This window comes from Vicugna pacos, chromosome 25 (genome assembly GCF_048564905.1).
Source record: "Vicugna pacos chromosome 25, VicPac4, whole genome shotgun sequence".
In the NCBI taxonomy this organism is placed as follows: Eukaryota; Metazoa; Chordata; class Mammalia; order Artiodactyla; family Camelidae; genus Vicugna; species Vicugna pacos.
Genome location: NC_133011.1, coordinates 2782966 through 2806631, shown reverse-complemented (window position 1 = coordinate 2806631; position 23666 = coordinate 2782966). Strand labels below are relative to the sequence as shown.

General features: G+C 42.0%; 2 protein-coding genes across 4 annotated transcripts in view; both read right to left on the bottom strand.

The window, feature by feature from the left end:
• The window catches only part of SLC26A7 (solute carrier family 26 member 7), a 135250-nt gene extending 121411 nt beyond the window's left edge, over positions 1–13839 (bottom strand). For all 3 annotated transcript variants that reach the window (XM_031691146.2, XM_072949441.1, XM_015243978.3), the window contains exon 1: positions 13639–13839. In XM_031691146.2, coding sequence (XP_031547006.1) covers positions 13639–13831 — 193 coding nt within the window. In that variant the 5' untranslated portion in view covers positions 13832–13839. The remainder of the gene's footprint in view (positions 1–13638) is intronic.
• Positions 13840–13861: 22 nt separating this feature from the next.
• LRRC69 (leucine rich repeat containing 69) overlaps positions 13862–23666 on the bottom strand; it is a 107113-nt gene continuing 97308 nt past the window's right edge. Inside the window, exon 9 of the mRNA XM_072949444.1 lies at positions 13862–13945. The gene's annotated coding sequence lies outside the window, so the exon portion shown is untranslated. The remainder of the gene's footprint in view (positions 13946–23666) is intronic.

The window sequence follows — 23666 nt, the reverse complement described above, 5'->3', positions numbered from 1 at the left end:
GTGCACTAGGTGTCATCGTCCCCGCTGTGCGTATACAGAGACTGAAGCTCGGAGCAGCTAAAGAGCTCGTCCAAGCGATGCGTCTGGAATTCAAAACCGAAGTCTGACTGTTGTCCTGCAAGTGCTCATAAAGCTCTTACTGTGCATCCAGATCCACACTAAATTCCGTGAGAGACACAGAGGAACACGGAATATGAGCTTAAGGTCCTTGCCTGAAATAACCACCACCCAACATTAAACAGTTGTATGTACAGATTATATAAACAGTTGTAGGCAATGTTCAGAAAAATTAAAGAAACTATAAGAGATATAATCACAGAAACTTCTATTGGAAAATTATCATTTATAAAAGTGTCGGTTGAAGGATGGACAAAATTTTTTACAAGTTTTTCCCACAAGCTGCCCAACATTCTTGAAGAGTTGTGAAGCACTTTGTTCTGGGACAACATTTAGTCATTAACGATATTTTCTAGGGCCCTCTTGCTGAATTTCACACTTTTGGTTTCTAAGCATTATTCCCTTCGTCCTGGGAACTCGCTGTTTCACACACACATTTTACCATGTCTACCACACCTTTCTTAAAGCTCTTGCCCACTGGCTCCCCGAGCACCGTGATGTCCATGGACCATGACGTCCGTGTTCTAATTCCCCTCTGCTAGCTCCTCGGCCACTTAAACATCAGTGTTTCCCAAGGCTTCTTCCATTCTGACTCCTCTTTTCATGCTACAGATTAACCATGATTATCCCATCCAATTCCATGACTGATGGCAGGCTTGGGACTGGATGGGATAATCATGGTTAATCTTAATGTATCTTAATAATATCTCTCCTAAACCCCAGACCCAGACGAACATCAGCCAGCGATCCCTCAGGTACTCACATAACAAATCCAAAATGAAAATTGTTAATTGTTTATTTTGATCCCTCCCGCCACCAATCCTCCCATAACAACAAAACAATATGCATTAGAAACAAAACAAAAAAAAACAAATAAAAACACTGGTGGTTCTTTGTTTATTTATGACCTTTCTCAGAAAACTGCATCATCACCCATCTAGTCACCCAATCAGAAACCTACAAGTTATGAAAACATTCTCTCTTTCTCCCTTTTCCATCCTCACATGGCAGAGCATGCTGATCACCTCATCTCTTCCATTTAATACCTGTGGATTCTGTCTTACTGCCACTACTTCTGCCTGTCTTTGTTCAAAGCAGTGTTTTCTCTCCTCAATAGAATTTCTCCTAACTAACATCCCCTAATTAGCTTCTTGCCTGTCCAGTATGTCATATAAGCTGCCATCAGCGTGTTTATTCTGTAACACAAACATTTGTCACTCCCTGGCACCCCTCAAGACCCACCAGTGCTCTCCATCACCCTAGGAAGCATGCCCAAACACCTTTTCCATGTTCTTCAAGAAGGCTTTTATCATCCAGACTCTGCTAACCTCTCCAGCTACAACTCCCACCAAACCAGGTCACTGGCATTTAAACAAACTATGTTCTTTTATTCTTCTTTTCACTGCATATTTTTCTTCTATCTTTAGTGTCCCTCATCTGGGGGCTAACTGGGAAACTCTAGTTATGAGCCTTCAAGATTCAGTTACAGTTTTATTTCCTCTTGAAACCCTCCTTGACTACCAGTCTCATCTCCACTCCAGGAAGAGCAGACAACACCGTCAGTGCTGTCACTGCAGCTTGTATAGTCCTCATTTGTGCAGCCTATCAAAATTATCATAATTACTTGCTTTTGCGTCCAGGGTTCCAATTATATTGTGAGATCTACTGTTAAAGAAGATGATAAGAATTACTTCCGTTTATAAGTAAAGCAGCGCGTGTGTCTCTTTCAGGGAGCTCCAATAAACACAGAAAGCGTCCTAGGGATAGAGTGGCACGTTTACCCAAAGCAGCAAAGATTATGAGAAGAAAAACAAAGGATCAAAGCAAGTGAAGGTCCTGATTATCAGGCGGATGAAGGCGCACGCGAGGTTAAGTGGTCAAGAAGGTTATGAAGAGTTCAGGAAATGAGGTTAATAAGCAGTTCATTGCAGAACTCGGTCCCAACTCAGGATGCTGCATGCCAGGAGGTGCCGACCACAGAGGGCAGAGCATGACTGGGGGCTTCAAGGCCTCTCGTAGGTCCCGGCACCCTTTCCCCTTGAACACCACAGCCGAGTAAAGCTGACCAGGAGCGGCCCCAGGGCACAGGTTGGTGGCGTCTGTTTGAAGACCACACTAGACCTGGGGCCAGCACTTCACACTAACTGCTGGCTGGTGCCATCCTCCCCTGCTTCTCCTCACCAGGCAGGTGCGTCTTCTCACTGCCCCCGATGGGCTCAAGCCCACCTACCAACTTTGAGGCCTGTTCATATACTGGGTAGAAAATGAGAAAAAACTGTAATGTGTCCATACTGCTGGCTCCCTAGACTGTAACTCAGTCGCCTTTTACCCAGAATCTAGGACCCAGGTACTAACCCTGAGTTGCTCTTACACTGTGCCTGAGCTTCTGACACTCCATCTTCCAGTTCTGCCTTTTGTGTTCTGGTCCCACTGGCTGACACCCACGTGCGGACCTGCGTACTCACAGGCTGAGCCTGCATGCCATAGCTAACCTCCCTGGACCCAACCTCAGTTCTAACCTTCTCAAGTATCTTGACTCTGTCCCCCTCTCTCCAGCCACAGTGCCACGCCTCAGCTCACGTGGCTGAGCAGGTCTCAGACTCCTTCTCTGCACCTTCAGCCACGTCCCCCACCCAAGAGGAGGGCTGCTGACTGAAGGGGTCAAAGTTGAACACTCTGAAGACACTTAAAGAACGTGTCCATATGTGTACGTTTTTTGCTTTTCTACTGTCTCTTCATCCTTACTACTGATACGACAAAAAAAGCCCAGGGCCCGTGTCAAGGTCAGCTCTGATATGACTCTTTTCTTCCCACAAGCACATCCAGATCTTAGCTTTGTAAGAAAAAAAGGAAATAGCATTTCAATCTCAGGCCGAATTTGTTTTGCTCCACTCCAGCTTTGCTAGATCTATGCGTTAAACACTAACTCAGCTGATAAAGTGGGACACAGTGCCCGAGTATTACCTGGGTAGACAGTTCCCCTGAGATCCTCTCCAGGGAAAGTGTGATTGGCAGGACTTGAGCTCTTAAAATTCCATTTGGTGTAAAGCCATGCGTCTGCAGCTGGTCAAGCCTTGCCAGCTTTTTAACACTATCGCTTTGTTCTCTGTGCTGCCCCGGCATTTACCACCAAAATACTCACTTCACATGATGTTACGGAGAGAGGATCGTACAGCGCCCTTCAGGTTTCCAAACAAAAACACAGACTCCTTTGGCAGCAGCCTGGGTTATACAGATCCACTCAGAAAGTGGCTGAAACCAATACTCCACAAGCTTTCATTAAGAAAATGTCCCCACCCTTACATACCCACAACAGAGCAGCTTCAAGATTGAAATAACAAGATGACATTCTCATATGCTTTTGTGCAAATTTCTGAGGAAGGAAAAAAAAATAAGGCCCTTTTGGGCTGGATTTTTGTCTTATTCTTCTCTCTTTCCAAGAACATAGCAAAAGACTGTGCATTTTTTCAAGAAGTTTTAAAAACAGAAATGAATAAAGAACCCTAGGAAGACAAAGTAATTAGATGGTAGTAAGCACTTCCAAGGATTACATAGAAGAAACCAAACGTGAACTGTGTGGGTGATGGTAAAAGCGACTTCCCTCTGGCAGCCGGTTTATGGCGGTCTTAGCAGCGTTATTAGCAAACCACAGTGTAACCAGCTGTCTGGTCCACGGCACCAGTGGCTCGGGGTTAAGCGATATCACGAATGGGTCTCTCAGGGTAAGTTTACACGTATTCAAGAAACCCAACTGTATGAAAACGAAATTCCTATTGACACACATTCTCTTGCTTCGCAGACAGGTATTGCTAATCAGAGATCATTGATTCTAATCGCTAGAGGGGTTCAGGCAAATTACATCATGCTTTCCTACCGCAGCTTGTTACAAGGGAGCTCATAAGAGTGAAAATAATTACCATGCTCAGACAGCTGCACGAGCAACAGACCTACAGGCTTAAATATTAGAAACAGTAAGAGGTTAAAAGTTTCCATGGGGAGAGTGGCCACCAGGAGTGGGCCAGGAAAGCCCCATCCCATCATCTCAGTTATGATTTTTCTTTCACTGTCAAGAAACATTTGAGTACCTACTATGTGCCGAATACATTGACAGAAGCTGAAAGGGTTGCCTAGGATTCAGGACATTCATTACTAAAATCAGGAAGGTTGGTCACCTTAGACAGTAAATAATCCCTGCCCTCAAGGAACTTATAGCTTGGAAGAAAAATCAAATATAAATCCAAAACGAATGTGGCAGAGTTAGTTAAGAGGACAAGTGAGGGTAAAATGGGAAAACAAAATTGAGGTATCAAGCAGTTTCTGAAAGCCCATAGTTCTCAACCTTAGCTGCTCATTTTACTTCATTTTTTTTATCATTAATTGAGGAAGCTGAGGTGCAGAACATTATATGTCTGCCCTAAATTCCTCAGAGGTTTCGATTTAATTGGTCTGGGGCAAGGGCATGGGTATTTTTTTAAGTGCCAAAAGAGATTATAATATGCAGCCAAGGTTGAGAATGACTGAGCTAAACCCAGCCTGAAATGTGCTAAGATATAATCAGGTGAAGGGGGCCAGGGGAGAAACATTATCCACGTAAGTGGAATCAGTATGTGCAAATGTCCTGAGGTAAAACAAGCATGCTCCATTAGAACACTAAGAGCAGTTCGGTGTAACCAGAACACAGGATGAAGACAAGAACAGATGTGAGATCCAGATATTGAAGGGTCTGGAAGAACATTTTCAGAAGTTCAATCCTGCCTTTTAAATAGTGTTTGCTTTTTATATAAAATATCTGTCTTGTTCTTTTAAATGCTTTGATCGGTTTGAACCATCAAGGTGTCCTCGAGTTGAGTTTGAGAATATCCTGCTCTGAGTCTGAGGAGGATGAATAACAGGCGTGAAGGCATATTCATATAAAAGGACAGGGTGTGTTGCGGAACACAAGGACAAATTGCAAAGTCCATGACCTCACACTGGGCTCAGGCACCAGTCAACTTCAGGAATATTAGCCCTTTGCTGTGAAATAATCTGATTTAAATGAAGGGAAAAACTCTCGATTTCAAAATGAAGTCTTGTAATATGTATACATTGGCTCCCAACATTATACAAGCCAAAAACAAAAACAAACAAAAAAACACACACACCTGCGGTTTCAGCACCAGGGAGGTATCTGGAGCGCCAGGGAGCCACGAGGGAAAGGATGAGAAGGAAGACAGTGAGGGAAAGTGGGAGACACCAATGCGATGGTGTGAAGCAAGGGTGCTGTAAAGAGTGAAACAGCAAATTAAAAAGTCCTTTGTTATGGTGTGGCTGAAGGAAGTTAAAACAAAGATTCCCACCATCTAATTCAAATTTTTTATTGTAGTTTGAAAACAGATAATCAAGGGACAAAATTATAAATAAGAAGACATTCTAACTGGCAAGAAATGAATAATGCTGGCTCTTTATTAAGCTTGGGGTATGGACACAGGAGTTAGACACACATTTAAATACTCCCTCTGCTTTATAGAAACCGTATTACCTTGCACTGCAGGCGACCTAAGCAGCCTTCCTCCATCTGTAAAATATAAATAATTATTATGAAGATTCAATGGTGGGGGGAGGGTGAAGCTCAGTGGTAGAGCGCATGCTTAGCATGCACGAGGTCCTCGGTTCAATCCCCGGTACCTCCATTAAAATAAGTAAATAAACCTAATTACCTCCCCCTTCAAAAAAACAAACAATTCCCAGGAAATAAAAACAGAATCTGGGTGATAAAATAAAGTCTAGAAATAATTAATTAACTAATTTTTAAAGAAAGATTCAATGGTATAGCACACAATAACTGTTTAACAGAGTTTGTGGCACATTTTAAGCACTTAGCAAATACTGCAACATCAACTATTACCGTGGAGGTTGCCACAAGGAAATGGGCATCAGATATACTCGAGAGACATTAAAAGGGAAGAATGTAACTACTCGATTAGTTGAATATGGCTGAAAGGGGAAACGGCAGCACCGGTCCCTACCAGACTTCCGGCAGGCAACTGAGCGGATGGGAGCGGCTTCCAGCACAATAAAGAATAGAGGATAAGGACCGTTTTCCCCTTTTATTGCTCCCGAGCTTTTAGGAAGGTCTCATGCTGACATTTCGTCCTGTGTCCCCTGTGCCGCAGGGTGAAAGCTACTGTGGACGCTCAGCCAGCGAGAGCGCAGCCCCCCGCCCGGGCCTCCCCCTCGGCTAGCCCCTCCCCGGATAGCCCCTCCCCTCGGCTAGCCCCTCCCCCTCGGCTAGCCCCTCCCCGCGGCTAGCCCCTCCCCCGCAGCTAGCCCCTCCCCCGCAGCTAGCCCCTCCCCCGCAGCTAGCCCCTCCCCCGCGGCTAGCCCAGCAGGGCCACGCGGGGCTCTCGGGGCTTCTCCCCGCCCGCGCAGCCCTCCTCCCTCTCATGCTGAAGCGCTGGGTTTCACTTTACCCAGGAAGGCGTCCTGTGGTCCCGGGAAGGGGCCGCCTGAGGGGCTGACGGGAAGGGAGGCCTGGGGGGTCGCGCCGCCCGGAGTCAGCCCCAGCCAGCCCCGCTCAGGGTGCGGCTCTCGCACCCAAAGCCAGCTGGAGCGCAGACGGCAGCGGGGACAAGGGTGGGGCCTGGCAGGTTTGCGTTTCAGTCCCTCTCAGCAGCGCTAGAACTGGGGGCAGGTGACCCACCGTTCTGAGCCTCAGATTCCTCTTCTCATGAAAAAAAGAGCAGAAATATAAAGGATGATACTGTCTACCTTGCTGGATTTTATAAAATAAGGAACAATTTGTGCAACACCTTTAAATTTTAGTAACATTCAAATGTGTAGTTAAGGTGATTAGAAGTAACCCAACTTAAACCTAAGGAACAACAGAAAGTGGCTGCGCACGCAAGTGAACAGTCAGACATGTACTAGCCAGCATCGCGACTCAGTTTCCCTCTGCTGTGCCCTTTGCTGAGCTGGCTTCATTTTCAGGCTGCGGAGACTCAGGGGAGCTACAGGTGCATTTCATCCTTACTGTCGGTAGCTCCAGCACAAAGGAAGATGCCTTTTCCCTTCTTCTTGAAAGGTTCCACACATATCCAAGGGTCCGGGCTGACTGGACTACTCAGGTCATTTGTATCGCCCATCACCGTATTTAAAATAAGAAATGACTGGTCTGTTGTGTCGTAAACCCAAACCCTTGTGCCTAGGAGGGAGATGCCGTCATTGAGCCAGTCCCTGCCAGGTGTGCGGTGCTAATTATCCAGACGAGCCACAAGTCTTCACCTGGACCAGTATCTGTATCTGGCTGCAGCTCTCAACACTGCTGCACATTAACATCTGGGACAATTGAAAAAGAAGAAACACAATGCCTTCATGTCTGGGAACTACTCCCAGGAAAAAACTTGATTTAATTGCTTGAGACGGGACCCCAGGCATCAATGTTCTTTTAGATCCCAAGGTGGTTCCAGCAGGCCTCCGAAGCTGAGAATCCTGGCTGGGGGGGGGGGGGGGCTTAGTTTACTGATCAGCCTGGAGCCAAAATTAGAATATCACTTAAACCATGTTATACGAAAAATGGAGGCGGGGTTGTTCCTCCGAACAAATCCAAGGCATAGTTACTAAAAGAAGCAGGGGTGGATCCTAGCTGGCAAAAACAGAAGCCTGCTACCAGACAGGCCGCACACCTCCCCTTCACAACCACTGCCAGTCTGTTCTGCAGGTCTTCCCAAGGTTTACACTCTAAAACTTCTTCACCCTCCGGAATGGAAGGTTGTGGTTCTTTCATGTGAACAGGTCTAAATATTACAGGGAGTATTATTCTAACTACAGGATTATATAAATATCCATTTAATATACAAATCACTGTCATTTTACTTTTAAGGAAAAAAAAAGGGAAATTGGAAATCCTGAATGAAGCCTCTTGCTATGGGTGAGAGCATGAATCATGGAATGAGGGGAAATGGAGAAGCGAAAAGCTAGCAGAGTATTCCTGGCTCCTGGGTACATTTTTATGGAGTCAGGGCAAGTATGTTTTAGATTTATTTAGCCATATTTAGCTGCCATTCTTCCTGGAGAAAAGTTCCTAGATATAATAAACTATTATAGTCTCTCTATGTTATAATCTATGCCTTTACAGTGGTTCAGGGGGTGAGGTTAGAGAGATGCAGCCATGCTTGGATTCCGAGTCCTCAAGGCTACGACCATGACCACACAGGGAAAAATTCTCAGACAAGCCTTGAATCTTCACAGTGCAGTCTGCTTCAGGAATTTCCACATGTCACTAAGCTGCCCTCAGGAGTGCAGCGAAGATCAGCTTCCACACATTTTGGTGCCCGCATTGCCACAAGCTCTACATAATTATAAGGAACCTCCATCTCTTGTCTGTGGCCCAGAACACTGCGGTTTGAACACCAGGCAACCCTACAGCAGCATAAAATTTTCATGGTCTGGCAACAAAAATTCTAGGTGATCCTTTGGAACGCAAGTCAAAACAGTCTCATGTTCGTCCTCAGCGGGATTCGGTTCTTATATAGCAAGTCATGCGTTTTAGGTCTCCACCCTGTCTCCGTGCTTGAGCTTTCAGACTGAAAACAAGGGCTGTATTTCCCGCAAGTGGTCACCCAGGATAGAGCATGAACCACTCTAGAGACCAGAGTCGCCTACGGCTTCACTTGCCAACCACGCTGGTGACATGTGTGGGTCAATGACATGCTCTGGAAGGTTCGTCTTCAAACTGCACTCTGTTGTGAGGTCCCACAGGACGTCAGTCAGGGAACATTGTGGTAGATGCCAGCTATAATGGCTCTGACCTGATGTTAGTAATGGGAGCTCCCAATGGTTCTTAATATTTTAAAAAACACAAATCATTTCTGAGAAATACTTGAACATGGTGAAAGAATGATTTAGGTTCACTTTTTTCCTTTGAAATGAGCACATCTACACTTATATTTATGTCCTTTGGGGAATAAATATTCCTTTCGGGGACCCCTTTAGTAGTCCAGTGCAGCCTATAAACTCCTTCCCAGAATACTCTTAAAACAAGTAACAGAAAAATACATAGGATTATAAAGAAAGGAAGTAGGTTCACAGACCTGAAGGTTCTGTAGATGTAAGTTAAGAACCTAATCTTACATAATCTCTCTTAAAGGTTCTATTGAAGAGTAAGTTCAAGGCATTTCAACAAAACATGTTAGAAAGGGGAGACAACTTCAGACACTCAGAGAGCTAGGCAGGTAATTACAGGCATGCTAGGAGGAAGGGCGGTAGCAGGTGTGTGAGCGGTGGGAAATGTGGCAAAATGCAAAGTGCATGCCCTGCCTCGAGGGGGAGCCAGCGGATTTTTGCCAAATAGGAGTGTGGGCCCCATGTGGCCATGTATTTCCCTTTTTGCAAAGGAAGCCAGGCGTCTAGATTTTCATATAAACTGTACACGTGTGTTAATGTTGGCTGGAGAAAAAAAATCAAACACAAAGGAAACAGACAAATCTTTCACCAGATTTGTCTGGAGGGCTACAAGTTTATAACTTCAGGAAAGTAAGAGGAGTTGGAAGACATTAATTACTCATATTTTATATTTTTTACTATCAATATACTTATTACATTTATTTTGAAAACATAAGAATTAATTTAAATTTAATTTCCTTCCTAGAGGGGCAGCATGTTATCAGAGAACAGCTGGAGGCTTCAGGAGCTAAATTGTTTACTTAATGATCATGAGAAACATGTGTTGAAAACCTATTGTCTATGCACTGGGCAATATACAAGTTGGCAGGAATATAAAGACTAAGACATTGCTTCCAAAGCTTACACACCAGTGGGTAAAGAGCTGTACCGAAAATTCACAATACAATCTGTGGAGTCCTAGCACAGAGATATGTGAAAGGAACAAAGGGAGTGGGAGGTAAGAAAGCATTCATCTTTCCCAGGAGACTGGGAGGGGCTCGCAGAGGAAAGATCTCTCCGAACAGACCTTTGTATCAAGGGGCCCAGGTTATTAACGATCTAGTGGGTTATTCTGAAGAACTGGGCTTCCCTCTTGGAGGAAACAGAGGTTACTGAAGAATTCTGAGCAGGGAAGTGATGTGTTTAGATTTTTGTGATCATCCTGGCTGCAGTGTGGAATGGCCTACAGGAGGGGACAGAGTAGAGAATGAAGACCCACCAGATATGATTTCAGCAGTTTAGTGAACTAGGGAAGTAAGGAGCAGGGGCCATGAAGTAAGACTACTTGGCTGGAAAGATAGTTAGGGGATAGAAACAACAGGCCCTGGTGGCTGATCGCACACCAGTGTGTAGAAGGGCAACAGAGAGGGAAGGGTGGAGAGCGACGTGAGACCCTCCATGAGAGGTCGCCTGGCCCTGGGGCGGGAACACTGAGTTCACATCCTCTCTTCTGCTGTGTGACTTTCAGCAGGTTCTTCATCCTCTCTGAGCCCCACTCTTCTGGATACATCAAGTGCTCTTTCAGGTGTTCACATTTGTGCCTAAAACTTACTGTTATTATTATTTATTGTTATAATTCTCTTCAGGATGGTGGTTTCATTCAGTTTGTTTGTTTCAGAAGACGCATGTTGCATCTGAAGTGCTTTTAGAGGATTCTAGGTCTGTATAGTGGAATATGTGGGTTTCGGGTTGAGAAGAAAGCTTCATTAGTCCAGCGATGGCGGTTAGCGCCTCTTATGCAGATGAAATTGCTGAAGGCATTTCCGGAGAAGAAGACTCAGAGTCTGAGTCTCCAGGACACTGATGTGTAATGGGTAAGACGGAGCAGGAGACAAGAGCAAAGGCTCGTAACAAGGCCAGAGAGGCAGTAGGTAAACAAAAGAGACGTGTCCAAAGCCCAGAAGAAGACACGGTTTTAGAAAGAGCACAGTCAGCAGAGAAAACACTGTAGATGAATCAGTTACAATGATGACTTGACAAGGATCTGTATTGGACAACTGGGAAATTAATAAAGTGATTTAAAGTGGCTCCTTGGTATCTGACTTGTAGAAAACATTCCAACGTTGGTTTCCATTATCCTTAATTTTAAATGCATTTCTAGAGAAAGAGCTAAACACAACTACTAGACTGAACTACATAATTTTCCGTATTTGTAGGTTAAAAAATACTGAATTCAACAATTTCTTATAATTCAATTGTGCTGAGTAACTGAAAGGCTGCTTCAAAGATCAGTAGAGTAAAGACACGTATTTGTTTCTTATTGTTTGTGTTACGATGCAAGAGCAAAAATTACCCTTCTTTCCTCTAAGTTTTCTTAAAGAAATGGAGCTGATGATGATTGCCAATACTGCATCACGCACATAGAAGGTAACGATACTAGACACCTTCCTTGCTCTGTGTCCTACTGCACCTATTTCCCTGGTCACTCTGCCTTGGCGTCTAAAACCTACAGAGGTGACGCATAAACGCAAGGGTAATTTGAAGGAAAAGATATTTGCACCTTTCCAAAGAAATGCCTTCTATTACTAATAACGCTGGTATTACGAAAACGTCTATTTATTTTGGCAGTGTAGAGTATAAAGCGTAAAATGTTGAGTGTTGGCTTTGGAATCAGGTCCTGACTCTACCACTTATCGGGTACAAGGTCCAGGGAAAATTATTTACTTTCCTAAGCCCCTACTCTCTCATATGGAAAATGGAAGACTGCTGTCTCTTGGGGTTTTGTTGGGTTAGGGGAAGATAATGTTTACAAGGGGTTTAGCACAGTGCCCCTTACAACAAATGATAGCTTATGACATTCACCCATGGTGGGTAAGCATGAGAAAGTCTGAGAGAATTTTTTTTTAAAGAATAGTTACTTTTAGAAGAATTAGCCTTTCCCTACACCAACAAAAACCTTTAAGTTCTTTCTAGCAATGTAGGCTTCCTTGCCCAATCACTGGGAGCCTTCCAAGAGAACCAACAGCCAGATGAACAACTTCCAAGGCATAAGAGCTGAGGAAAGTTTGTGCTTCTCATCAGTTGGGGGCTGGCCAATGTATTTCTTCATGACCAATGATACACACGACTCATAAAACAAAAGCTCTCAGTATCCATGCCCAAAGAAAAGCCAGTTAGCTACCAAAGACAAAAACAGTAACACCAATGATGTGTCACAGGTATCTTCATCATATCCCCAAATTTTCTTATGAACCTGATATGTCACAAAGATGAAAAGCAAATTATTTTTTAAAATATATTTATCTTTGACTTTACATTAAATTAAAGCAAAATCGATTTATAAAATACACTGAAAAAAAATAAAATACACTGAAACCATCTGGTGAGAAAGCCCTTGTTAATAAGTTCATCACCTTAGTTTCTAAGCACACGGCAGCATCTCATTTTGAACTTACAACTGAATAAACACAAGCCTAAAAGTGCCCTAACCTATTATTTACACGGCACTTTCATGAAACACTATTATGCTTTGCTATTGGCAAAATGGTCATTAAAAATGTAACAGAAGACTACTCGGGGAAATGGAATCCCATAAAGCACGACAGCATTATGGATCGTAGTGAAGCCACCAGTACAGATGTTCCTAATCACACCAAAAACACAAACACACAGACCGGTTTGTTCCGGCTACAGAATAATTCAATTAGAAAAGTGCTTATAATTTAACAGTATGAATAACAGTTCAAGCCAGGGAGGTAGTGAAACTGCAAGGAAATATAAACCTACAGAGTCCGAGCCAAGGAGCGTTTCACAAATTCTCAAGGCTGAGAAACCAGTTCCTTCCCTTGCTACAGTTAGGAAATCATCATCTGCATCAGTTTTTAAAAATACGATGAATGTGCCTTTAAGGAAAGTACACACACACACACACACACACAAACACACAAATGCTCACACGCTGCACGAACATTAGCTACCTAACAGCTTTCAGCAAGAAAAACACCTATCCAAATTCAGAGTATCATTTAGAATCTGCTTGGGGAAAGTTAAAATCAGCCTTCGCACTGGTTTAAATTTCTTCTTGAGAAATAAACAGAACGTAATGTGATACAGAATTAAATCAGCATGCACAGTAAAACATAAACTCTAAGGACATACAGGATTCTCTTTGCAAATAATGATCTTGGCAAAGAGCCTCCTTTATGTACAGAAAGCTCTGTTCCTTGCTTATAGCAACTCTCAAGGCTACAACAGGTAATTGTGTGCTGCTAATTGGGTTTAAAATGATGTATTCAAGCCACGAGATATTTTATAGCTTGATTTTCAGCTTAAGTAGGAAACTATTTCAGCAAGGTCAAACTATAAAAGCTCATTCTCCCGCAATTATTGATCTTTTACTCACATAGTATGAATTTTAACATTTCAAATATGTAATGTCATTCAAAAATTGGTTCAATGCTCAATAGCCATCAAAAAATAGCAAAAGAAAAAGACAAACCAGGAACACGTTTGCATACAGATGTTCAATGTACTTGTTACCCCAAAGTTAATTCAAATCAATTTCATTAGCTAAATGGTAGATCTTAGGTCGCAACATTTCTCCAAGAAAGCAAAGTGAAATCAAACCTGCATAAAACAGGAAAATCAAATGCCATACATTACCTTGTGTCACCTGTTGAACTGCCAGCATTATCCCAGACACAGTGTCTGGAAGCAAATTTTCTTTCAGATTGTAACATGTTGCCCATTCCAAAATAGGTAGCCGCCTTCTACACCACTGCTTAAAGTCTTCACAATGTGGGGTATGCATCTTGCTCCAGAGCACACTTTTCTTTTTCCTCTTTGCCCCTGTCATTTTTCAGATTCCCTCTTGTAGAAGTAAACTTCTTTAAACAAGAAAAAAAAATCGATGCAGAACACCTCCTTTCAATGCCAGGCTCCAACTGGTCTGTGGTTCACAATGTCAAAGCTATCCAGAAAACAAATCAAAAAAAAAAAAAAAAGGAGAGAGAGAGAGGGAGAGAGATTAACAGACGCACTTAAACATGTGCAGCCAGGCTGCATGTCTTATTATGGTACAAATAATTATTCTAGATAAAAGATACAGATTAAAACCTTGAATTCTTGTCTGCATGAGATGGAGAAATGGTTCTTGTTCGTATAATATTTTTCTGATCTTGGAAAAGTAATAGGTTCGGTGTTAAGCTGGTCTAGGGCTCTCTTGCCAGTAATTCCCCTTATATTCACTGTGGTCTTATGCTTTGGCTCAAATCCCAGTGGCTAATGAGGCAGTTCTGGGCGTGTGTTGGAAGAGGGCTGGGTTATGCTAATAAAGCTAGGAAGCATCCAGCTAGTCCAGTCTCTCCCTACAAGTTATGCAAAATCATAAGGCTGCCGGAGAGGTCTGTCTTGCAAAATATATTCAGAGAATCTAGATTGACTTCTTTAGAAAGTATTTTCTTGTAATATCAGTTCTAAAAAGTTCAGAAACATAAAAGGCATTACTAAATCCCTATCTCCCCCCGCCCCCACCCTCGCCCCACCAGGAGACGAGATTATTCATTCATACAGAAACATTCAGACAGCCACTGCCCAGTCTGGGGAAGGAATTGCCAATTCTCATAAACAAACAAGTTTCATCTCCTGGGCTAAGAAAATAAGCGTACAATGAACAATTATTTGTGGCAACAGTTCCTCCCTGTCTCTGAATTGCTCATTCAGTTTCCTGACTATTTTTCTAAGTCATATAATTCTCACACTCCTATTATTACAACTGAAATTTCTGAGGAATAACATTTGGTTCATATTATTGTTTGAAGTATCCCCAACTTTATTTTTGTGCCTCTGCCCTCTTTTCACATGACTTTTGGGGGGGCAGTTCTCTATTTTGGGAAGGATGTTACATTTTATAACAGGACAGGCTGTCAAGGACCTTTACTTTATGACTGTGACGCCAGCCCCCAAAAGAAAAAAACGTGCGTTTGTGAGCTGCACCATTGGAATTAAACCAAAAAGCCAATATATTAACTAAAATTGTGAAGCCAAGAAAAAGAATATCATGTATATAGTTTGCTGCTGCCCTATTAATGCCTGTTTGTCCAGAGAGTAGAAGCCTGGTTTCTGGAAGTCTTTAGAATAACAGCGTACGTGGATCCCTCAGCCACTTCCGAGGCTCCCTGATGTGCCTTTTCCCAATATTCTAAAATTAAGGTGAAGAGCTACTCTCTCAGTCTTCCAAAAGTGACATCACTGCCTTTCTATCTGTGCAAAAAATACCCTGCTTTTAAAATCCAATTTGAGGGGATTTTAATGCAGCAATATATGTACACTTCTATTCATGTGTACAGAATAGAATTTGCTTCGTATTTTTCTAATCGTTTACGTATGTTAAACTTACAAATTTTTCATTAGTTTAGGTTGGGAGTCCCACCAGAGACTTGGTGGTAGCAATTTAGCCTTATTCTTTTGGTAGAGGGTAGGTCCATCAGATAAGTAAATCCGTTTTTAATAGAAATGCTATGTTGTTTTTTCTTCACAAACAGCAATCCAACTTTGTTTTATACACTCCACTCATTATATAAACAAATGAATTCAGAAGATATATTCAAATTGAGTATTATTTTTATAATAAAATTAAAATAAAGATAAATTTTTCAAAACATATCTAGGTCAAAAATTCAAATTTATGTTAACCAAATGAGAAAAGTAATTAAAAGCTTGACTGAAATCACCAATCAACAGCTATGATTCATGTAATTTCAATCAGAAAAAAAAAAGCTTTGTGTTAAATGTTAGTAACAAAGAATTCACATGAATAGGATTTTCAGAATCGAAGACGAATTTGCATAAAAGGGCCTAAGCATATTAGTGCTAGCAATTGTTCTAAAATATCCTAAGATCAGGAGGGAGAAGAAATTAGTCTGATAAAATAGTTCTATAGTCTCTCAATAAAACACTCCTGAAAGCTAGAGTAAATCTTTCCCAAAAGTATAAATCTACAATTCCAATTCCTGATTTTTTTTCCAACTCCACATGCTTAGTCATCATTTCAAACACACCAACGTCTCCTTTCAGAGCATGGGACCAATCATAGACTTGACTGATAACCAGCAGTATAAAAAAACCTTTGTGAAGAAATTTATTCACACCCATGACACTCTCAGAGTATGTTACCCAGCCCATAAAATTCAAGATTAAATGTATTTATTCAAAAGTCTCAGTAGCTAAAATTAGCTTAAAGTTCAGTACTATGTGTCATCTCTATGAGACATTGCTTCCCAAATATCCGGGCAACAAGTATATAAGTGAAAAGGTGAACTTGTCTTCCACGTTCCACGTGAAACCAAAGAAAAACAAAGATTCTGATCACATCCGTGACATGTTTGAACTTCCATGATTTCCAGTATTAGACTTAAAACTCATCAGCGCAGCATGCGACCCTTCCTCGACTTCCCTGCCCCTGCTCTGACTAGCCACCCATCAACTCTGTTTAATTAAGCAAGTATTTACTGATCCATCAGATTTGGCTGGACTGTGAAATGCTGTGGAAGGGTGGGGGAAGGGAAGATAGCGTCTGCATTTTCTAGGGGTTATTTAATGAAGGAAATAGAAAAAGGCAGAATGGAATAAATTAACAATCAAGTCACACAATAAGCGTTATGGGAACTCAAGAGGATGGAGAGTTGCCTTCCCACTGAGAAACAAAGGCTCCCCACTTTGCCCAGATCCCCTGTGTCAGTGGGTAAGTATGTTCCCTACCCTCTGCCCACTGGCTCTTTGGTTTTTCTCTGTACTGGTTTCCCTAGTTCCACAGTTTTTCCTGTCTAAACAATTACTCAGTCCTTACCTTTTTCATGAAAACTTCCCTGGCTTCCCCACAGTTCCGCTCTTGCTGTCTGCACAATATCCAGGTAACAGGCTGCTCGTGGGTGTACAGCTGTGGTCATTTTCACCGTCTAGTGACTTTCTTCCTTGAAATCTATTGCATGTGATCCAGTCTGACTCATGAGATTGCAAATTCCTTGTGAATAGGGATTATTCGCATAACTTGCCTTCCTCTTTCCTCGGGATCTAACAGAAGCTTCTGCAGACGTAGGATCCGCTCAGTGAGTATTAATATGTGAACGTTCCCCACTCCAGAAATTACCAAAGAATCATTTAGTCTATCTCAGCCTCGTTTCCAGGCTGTGCTGTTAGAGAATTAGGAAGACAGGTAAGGTAGGAAGAGAGCTAGAGTTGGCAGTGGGGAAGGTAAGGAGAGATTTTAGCTTCACTTGCTCAGTTTCTCCCTATTCTTTCACAATCTAAGGGAAAATGTATCTTTTTCAACACAATTCCTTTTTCTTATATCATAGAATCTGCAGAACATAGACAGAAAAAGCTACAGTAAATGAAGAAGAAAGAGAGGAGACAAAAGAGTGAAAAGCTCACGGACAGAGGTTTCAGAGAAAGTGTGAGAGCGAAATTGCTCTGGAGCAATTTGAAAAATGAGGGAACTGAGCCAGGCGCAAAGGAGGAAAAGAGTCTTCCAAGGAGTTTGTGCCCTAAAACTGGATCATATTGAACAGTTTTTGAGAGGTGCCAGTGAAGACTGGGATTCTCACATCACTTTTGGGGGGGACACTGTGCTTCTTTGAATGTGATCTGTGTGGAGACTGGGATGCCCAGAGCCGTGACGTGTATTCAGATTACACTCGGAAAGGTAGACTCATGGATCAACGAGGGCGTTAACTCCAGACTCAAGCCTACTTCCGGCAGCTGCGCTAGCGCGCTTCTGGGAAGAGGACGTTGCAGAAGGTTCCCCTCTGAGTAGGAACGTAGCAGCTACACTGAGTCCACGTTCTACTGAGTCATGGAACCAGCAAGGGGACACAGCAACACAGAGGGAGCAGCTTTTACTGAGTCATCCACTGGATAGGGTACCTTCTTCTCAGTTCACCCAAAATGTCATACAGGCTGGCATAGCCCTGAATCTAGCCTCTGTTTTATTTCTTCCGATGACTAATGAACAAGCTTAGAAAAATAGCCTATTCCAATTTTCAGACATTCTAATTACTAGAACATTTTTTTCCGAATTATTGAGCCAAGATCTGCTATTTAAAAGGTTCACTCTTTAGTCTTTATCCTAACCCTTGTGACATATAACAACCCTTCCGCTTCAGGACTAATTCAGTTAGTGCTATTCCCAGCCCCCCAAAAAAAAACCTCTGATGTTTTATGGTGCTGTCATTTCAGACACGCTGTGACATTTAAATATGGATGCAAACATACAAGTCAAGTACAGTCCTGAGCAGGGCGGCTCATGGCTTACTCATGACAGGCCAACCAGGATAGCAGAGTGAGCGAAATCCAGTGCCGATCAATCGCTAACGGGGCTGATTTTGCTTTCTTTGGATTAAATGACACTTTCCAGTCAGTTCCTTTACCATGTTTTTTTTTCTTCCGCCATTAATTTATATTCTGTAACTTATTTTGACTCATAATAGAGGTCAAAAGGAGATGGCTCTAGGTAAGTTAAAAAAAAGCCTAGGAAAAAGAATCACTCATACTTTCGAATGCACACTCTACAAGGATCCAAGGCATTTTCAAACAAAATGAGGGAAGAAGGACTGGGGAGGCGAGAGGGGGAAGTGAGGGAGGGGAGAAGGCGCTACGGACTGCATGTTTGTGTCCCCCCAGTATTCTTACTTTAAACCCTAGCGGCCAGTGAGATGGTATTAGGAGGTGGGGCTCTTGTGAAGAATTAGGTTTATACAAGGTCACGATGGGGTTAGTGTCCTTGTGAGAAGAAAGAGACTAGAGCTTGCTCTCTCAGCCATGTGAGGTTACAGCAGAAAGATGGCTATTTACGAGCCAGGAAGACAGAGAATCTTCCTGCGCCTCCATCTTGGGCTTCCCAGTCTTCAGAACTTAAGCCACCCAGTCTGTGGTGTTCCGTTATAGCAGCCTGATCTGAGAAAGAAAGGGAGGGAGGGAGGGAAGAAAGGAGAGAGAGAAAAGGAAGGAAGGGAACAACAGGAATAGGAGTTTGATGAGGATTATAAAAGCCCTTTGTCATTTCTGGCCAACAACTGATAAACAGTAAGAAAGATAAACCATGGGACACGGCATGACTTGAGAAGATCTGATGATACCAAAAGAGGGAATTAAATGACAAAATTACAGAGATGGAGAACAGATCAGTAGTTGCCAGGGGTTGGGACCTGGGTGGGAGGGTGTGGAAAGCGAAGGAAAAGGGTGTGAGTATAAAAGAGTGGCCATGGGGATATTTGCAGTGATGGAGCAGTCTGTATCTTGATATGGAGTTGATACACAAATGTACACATGACAAAACTGCGTAGACCTTTAGACACACACAAGTGCAAATAAAACTGTCAAAATCTGAGTAAGATTTGCAGACGGTACCAATGTCAACTTCCTGGTTGCGTTATAGTCGTTAAAACGTTACCCCTGGAGGAAACTGGGTGAAGAGTACACGGGGCCTCTTCGTAACTCTTCTTAAACTTGCCGTGAATCTATAATTATTTCAAAACATGACAATAATTTTGAAAGAGAGAGAATTACCCAGTCCAGTGCTGGAAATTCACCTCCCTAAGGACTGCGTGGCTGTGGGTCTGTAACTGCTGCTTCAGCTCTGCTATTTCTCGGGAAAGTAACTCCTGGCAAATAGGTGCAGACTGGAAGCTTATGGTTGTGCTTCTCTCATGTATTTTCATTTCCCAGCTACGTGTCCTACGTTCCTTCAATTACTGTCCATGTGTATTTTTCACCTCTTTAGTTTTAACCGATTTATGTTATACTTACTGTGGATTTCTCGTAGGCAGCACAGAGTTGCAGTCTCGCTTAGTAACCCTGTGTGACAATCTGCCTTATCTGGAGGATTCAGACCATTGATACGTATGTGACTATTGGTATGGCTGGATTTAAATCTATCATTTTGCTATTTATTTTACGTTTATCCCGTCAGGTTTTTTTTTATCTTGTCCTTTTATTACTATCTTTTGGATTATTTTTTATGATTCTATTTTATCTCCTTTGTTGGTTCTATGTTAATTATAACTCTTCTTTTGATGACCCTTTGGGGTTCTGCTGTGTGCCTTACAACTGCAAACTTCCATCTTGCTTTGCACTGCAGTTGCCACACACTTACGTCCACACGTTATAAACCCCAAAATATACTGATGCTTTTTGCTTTAAAGTTGCTTATCTGTTAAAGACATTAAAATAATTTTAAAAGTCTTTTACGTTTACCCACGGGGTTACCATGCCACTGCTCTTCAGTTCTCCTTGGACAGCTCCAGATTTTCATCGGGTGTGATTCTGTAGTATTTCCTCTAACATCTCTACTGGGGAGATTTTTCTGGATGAACTCTTCATCCATCTGAAAAATGTTTTCGCTTATCTTTGTTTTTGAAAGGTATTTCCATTAGGTGTAGAATTCTAGGTTGGCAGGTGTTTTCTGGTTTTTGGCTTTTGGGGGGGGGTTGGCTGCCATTGTCCTTGTTTTCTTATTGTTTTATACTTTAAAGATGTGGCTCCATTGTCATCTAGCTTGCATTGTTTCCAAAAAAGAAACTGTGTGTCACCTTTCTTGTTCTTCTGTACATGTTGTCTTTCTTCACTGCAGGCTCTCTCTTTGCCACTGGTTTTAAGCAACCTCATTATGCTGTACCTTGGTGTTTCCTCCTTCCAACACACATTGCTTATGTTTTTGCATGTGCTTGGTGTTTGCTGAGCTCCTTAGATCTGTGACTTTACAGTTTTTACCACAGTTAGAAAATGTCTGGCAGTTATCTATTCAAACTTTTTTCTATCCTACATCCTTTGGAGACTCCAAGTAAAAATATACTGGGTGACTTGATGTTGTCACACAGTTTGACATGCTTTATTTGTATATTATTTTCAGGCATTTTTATCTTTGGTTTGGGATAACTTCTATTATTGTGTGCTCAAGTTCACTAATTTTTCATTCTACAGTGTCTAATCTGTTAATTCCATCTAGCTCTTTTTTTATATCAAAGAGTAAAAGCCAAACCTGAAAGAATTATAGTGATAGGTGGGACAAGAGCAACATGAATTCCCGCTGTTATGGCAAAAACCCATTGCTACAGGATGCTCTGTGGATCACTGAGTCTTCACTCTGGCTGATGGAAACACGAGCCTTGAGTGAGTGCCTAAGATTGCTCCTTCTAATCGTTTCCCAGTGTCTGAAGATTCCTCACACGTATGTGCTGATCTTTTACTTAGCTTCACACTCTGTGCCTGTGCAGATTTCTGGGGCACTCTCTGCACAGCTCTCTTCTCTCTGGTACTCAGTCACATGAAATTTAGCTGCTTCAGCCTCTCCATCCTCCCAGACCCTTCTCTTCAACGTAGGGAGGCTACCTGTCTCCTTCTGGGTTCTCCTCCGCTCTCATATGCTGTCACACAATGGCCTGGCAACGCTCCCAGCAGTAAACTCGGGCAATCATGGGGCTCATTTCATTTGTTTCTAACCTCTCCAGAATTACTGTCTTTTGTTGCCTGATGTCCAAAATCTTGACGTTATTGTTCCATATATTTTTGTCAGGTTCTTACTTGTTTCAGGAAGGAGGTCAATGCCCCTGCTATTCCATTCTGGCTGGAAATTAAAGTTACTCATCATATAACATGGCTTTCAAATTGTCCGTTATGATCACCTTCCTCATGATTTGCTGCAGCTTGTCGATTTTCCTTTTAGAATGTGATACCGAAGTTTAACAGTGCTTAGCTGTGTTCTGAGTTGAAAAGTGTTAGTCATGCCACACAATTAAACTCTAACTTTCTCCAAACCCACTGTTTAGTGATATATTCTCCATCCTTTATTATGTAGGAGACTTTTTATAAAAAAACTAAGCACCAAGTTTTATAGTAAATCTTATTTGATCAGTTGAATCTGGTGAGTTAATTCATGTGTGACAAAACCTTTCTGAATTTGATCCAGTCACTATTAATACTGATAATTATGTATTTCACTTAAATGTATTAGTTATTGCAGCAAAAAATTATGTTGCCTGGATATTAGTCAGCTCAGGCTGCCATGGATAGCTTAACCCACAATAATTTATTTCTCTCAGTTCTGGAGACTCAGAAGTCCAAGATCAGGGCTGGCCAATTTGGTGCTTGGTGAGGGCCCTCCTCCTGACTTGCAAACAGCTACCTTTTCACTTTGTCTTCACACAGTAGAGAGAGAAAGAAGAAGCAAGCTCTCTGGTGTCTCTTCTTCTAAGGGCACGAATCCCATCATAAAGGTTCAATCCTCATGGCCTGACCTAAACCCAATTACCACTTGAAGGCCTCATCTCACACTGAGGGTTAGAACTTTAATATATGAATTTGGGGGTGGCATAACACAGTCCACAGCATTAGCCCAAAATTGATTAAGCATGTCATATAGATTTGTCCTTATTCAAAGAGAAAGAAAACCCAGACACATGTACTAGACTCTGTCCTTCAGACTGAAATGTACTCTGCAGTGGGAATTGAGAACCATCAGTCAAATGGAACTTTTTTTTCATTTTGTCCACAAAGAATTGATATCAAACTGATTACTGAAATCAAATATACCGCATCTTCAGCAGTCATGAAACTTTTCAATCTAGTACTTCCATTAAAAGAGATAATAGAGTTTCTTTAATAATGTCAATAAGCTATCTTTCTCGGTACATCTAGAAGGTGTCATAACAACAAAGATAAAAGCAGGCTCCAGAGTTGTTGGGTTACTCAGAAGAGAAACACCTGAAACGCTCCGTACAGCCCATACGGCTGTGCAGGACTGAGCCCAGAAGAGCAGGCTCCCAGCACGAGCAAAGAGTGACTTACGGAATTACTTCTAGTGGAAATTCAATGCTAGCATTGATCTTGCCGTGTTAAGTCCTAAAGTTGAAATGGTACCTAGAGCTGACCCCTAATGAAGAGGATTCAAGCAGTGTGAAGATCATTTTTATAGCATTCCTGAGAGATGGCCACTCAGCTTTTCATGCATGAAATAGGGGACCAGTCTCCGATTCAGCACTGATAATCACTCTTAGGGCCTCACTTACTTGCAGTAAGCGTTTTCATCAAAAGATAATTATTGTGTACATGAAATATGAATGGCCTTACAAAACTGAAAAACAAGCAAAATGCAGTCATATATATATGCATATATATATTAAAATATGCAAAATTAAAACCCAAGTTCCTACTTATTCCATCACTTTTACTTTCCATGGTCAACTTCCATGGTTTTGTATGCTTTGTGTCCAGGATCAATATGGCAAAATGCAGAATACTTGCACTTTGATCCAAATTCAGAAGCCATTTATTTTTCCCAATATTCTTCAGTTTTCAGATTATTACATATTCAAATTAGTACTACAAAATAGAAAATATTGTAAAGTATAGAAAAGGTGTTTAAAAGAGAAACAGAAAGGGCTGTTCCACAATCACACCACTGATTTAAATTTTGGCACAGTTTGTTGCAATTTTTTCTATGAAATACTTTCCTCCACATAGCTGAGACAATTCTGTACACATAACTCTGTTTTATTTCATTGAGCATTATATCTGAAGCCTTTGCCATATCATGAAAAACTGTTTAGAACACTATTTGCTAAATGATTGCACAATGTCCCCTCATAAAGATATACCAAGTTTACATAATGATTTTCCTAAGAGTAGATACTTTGGTT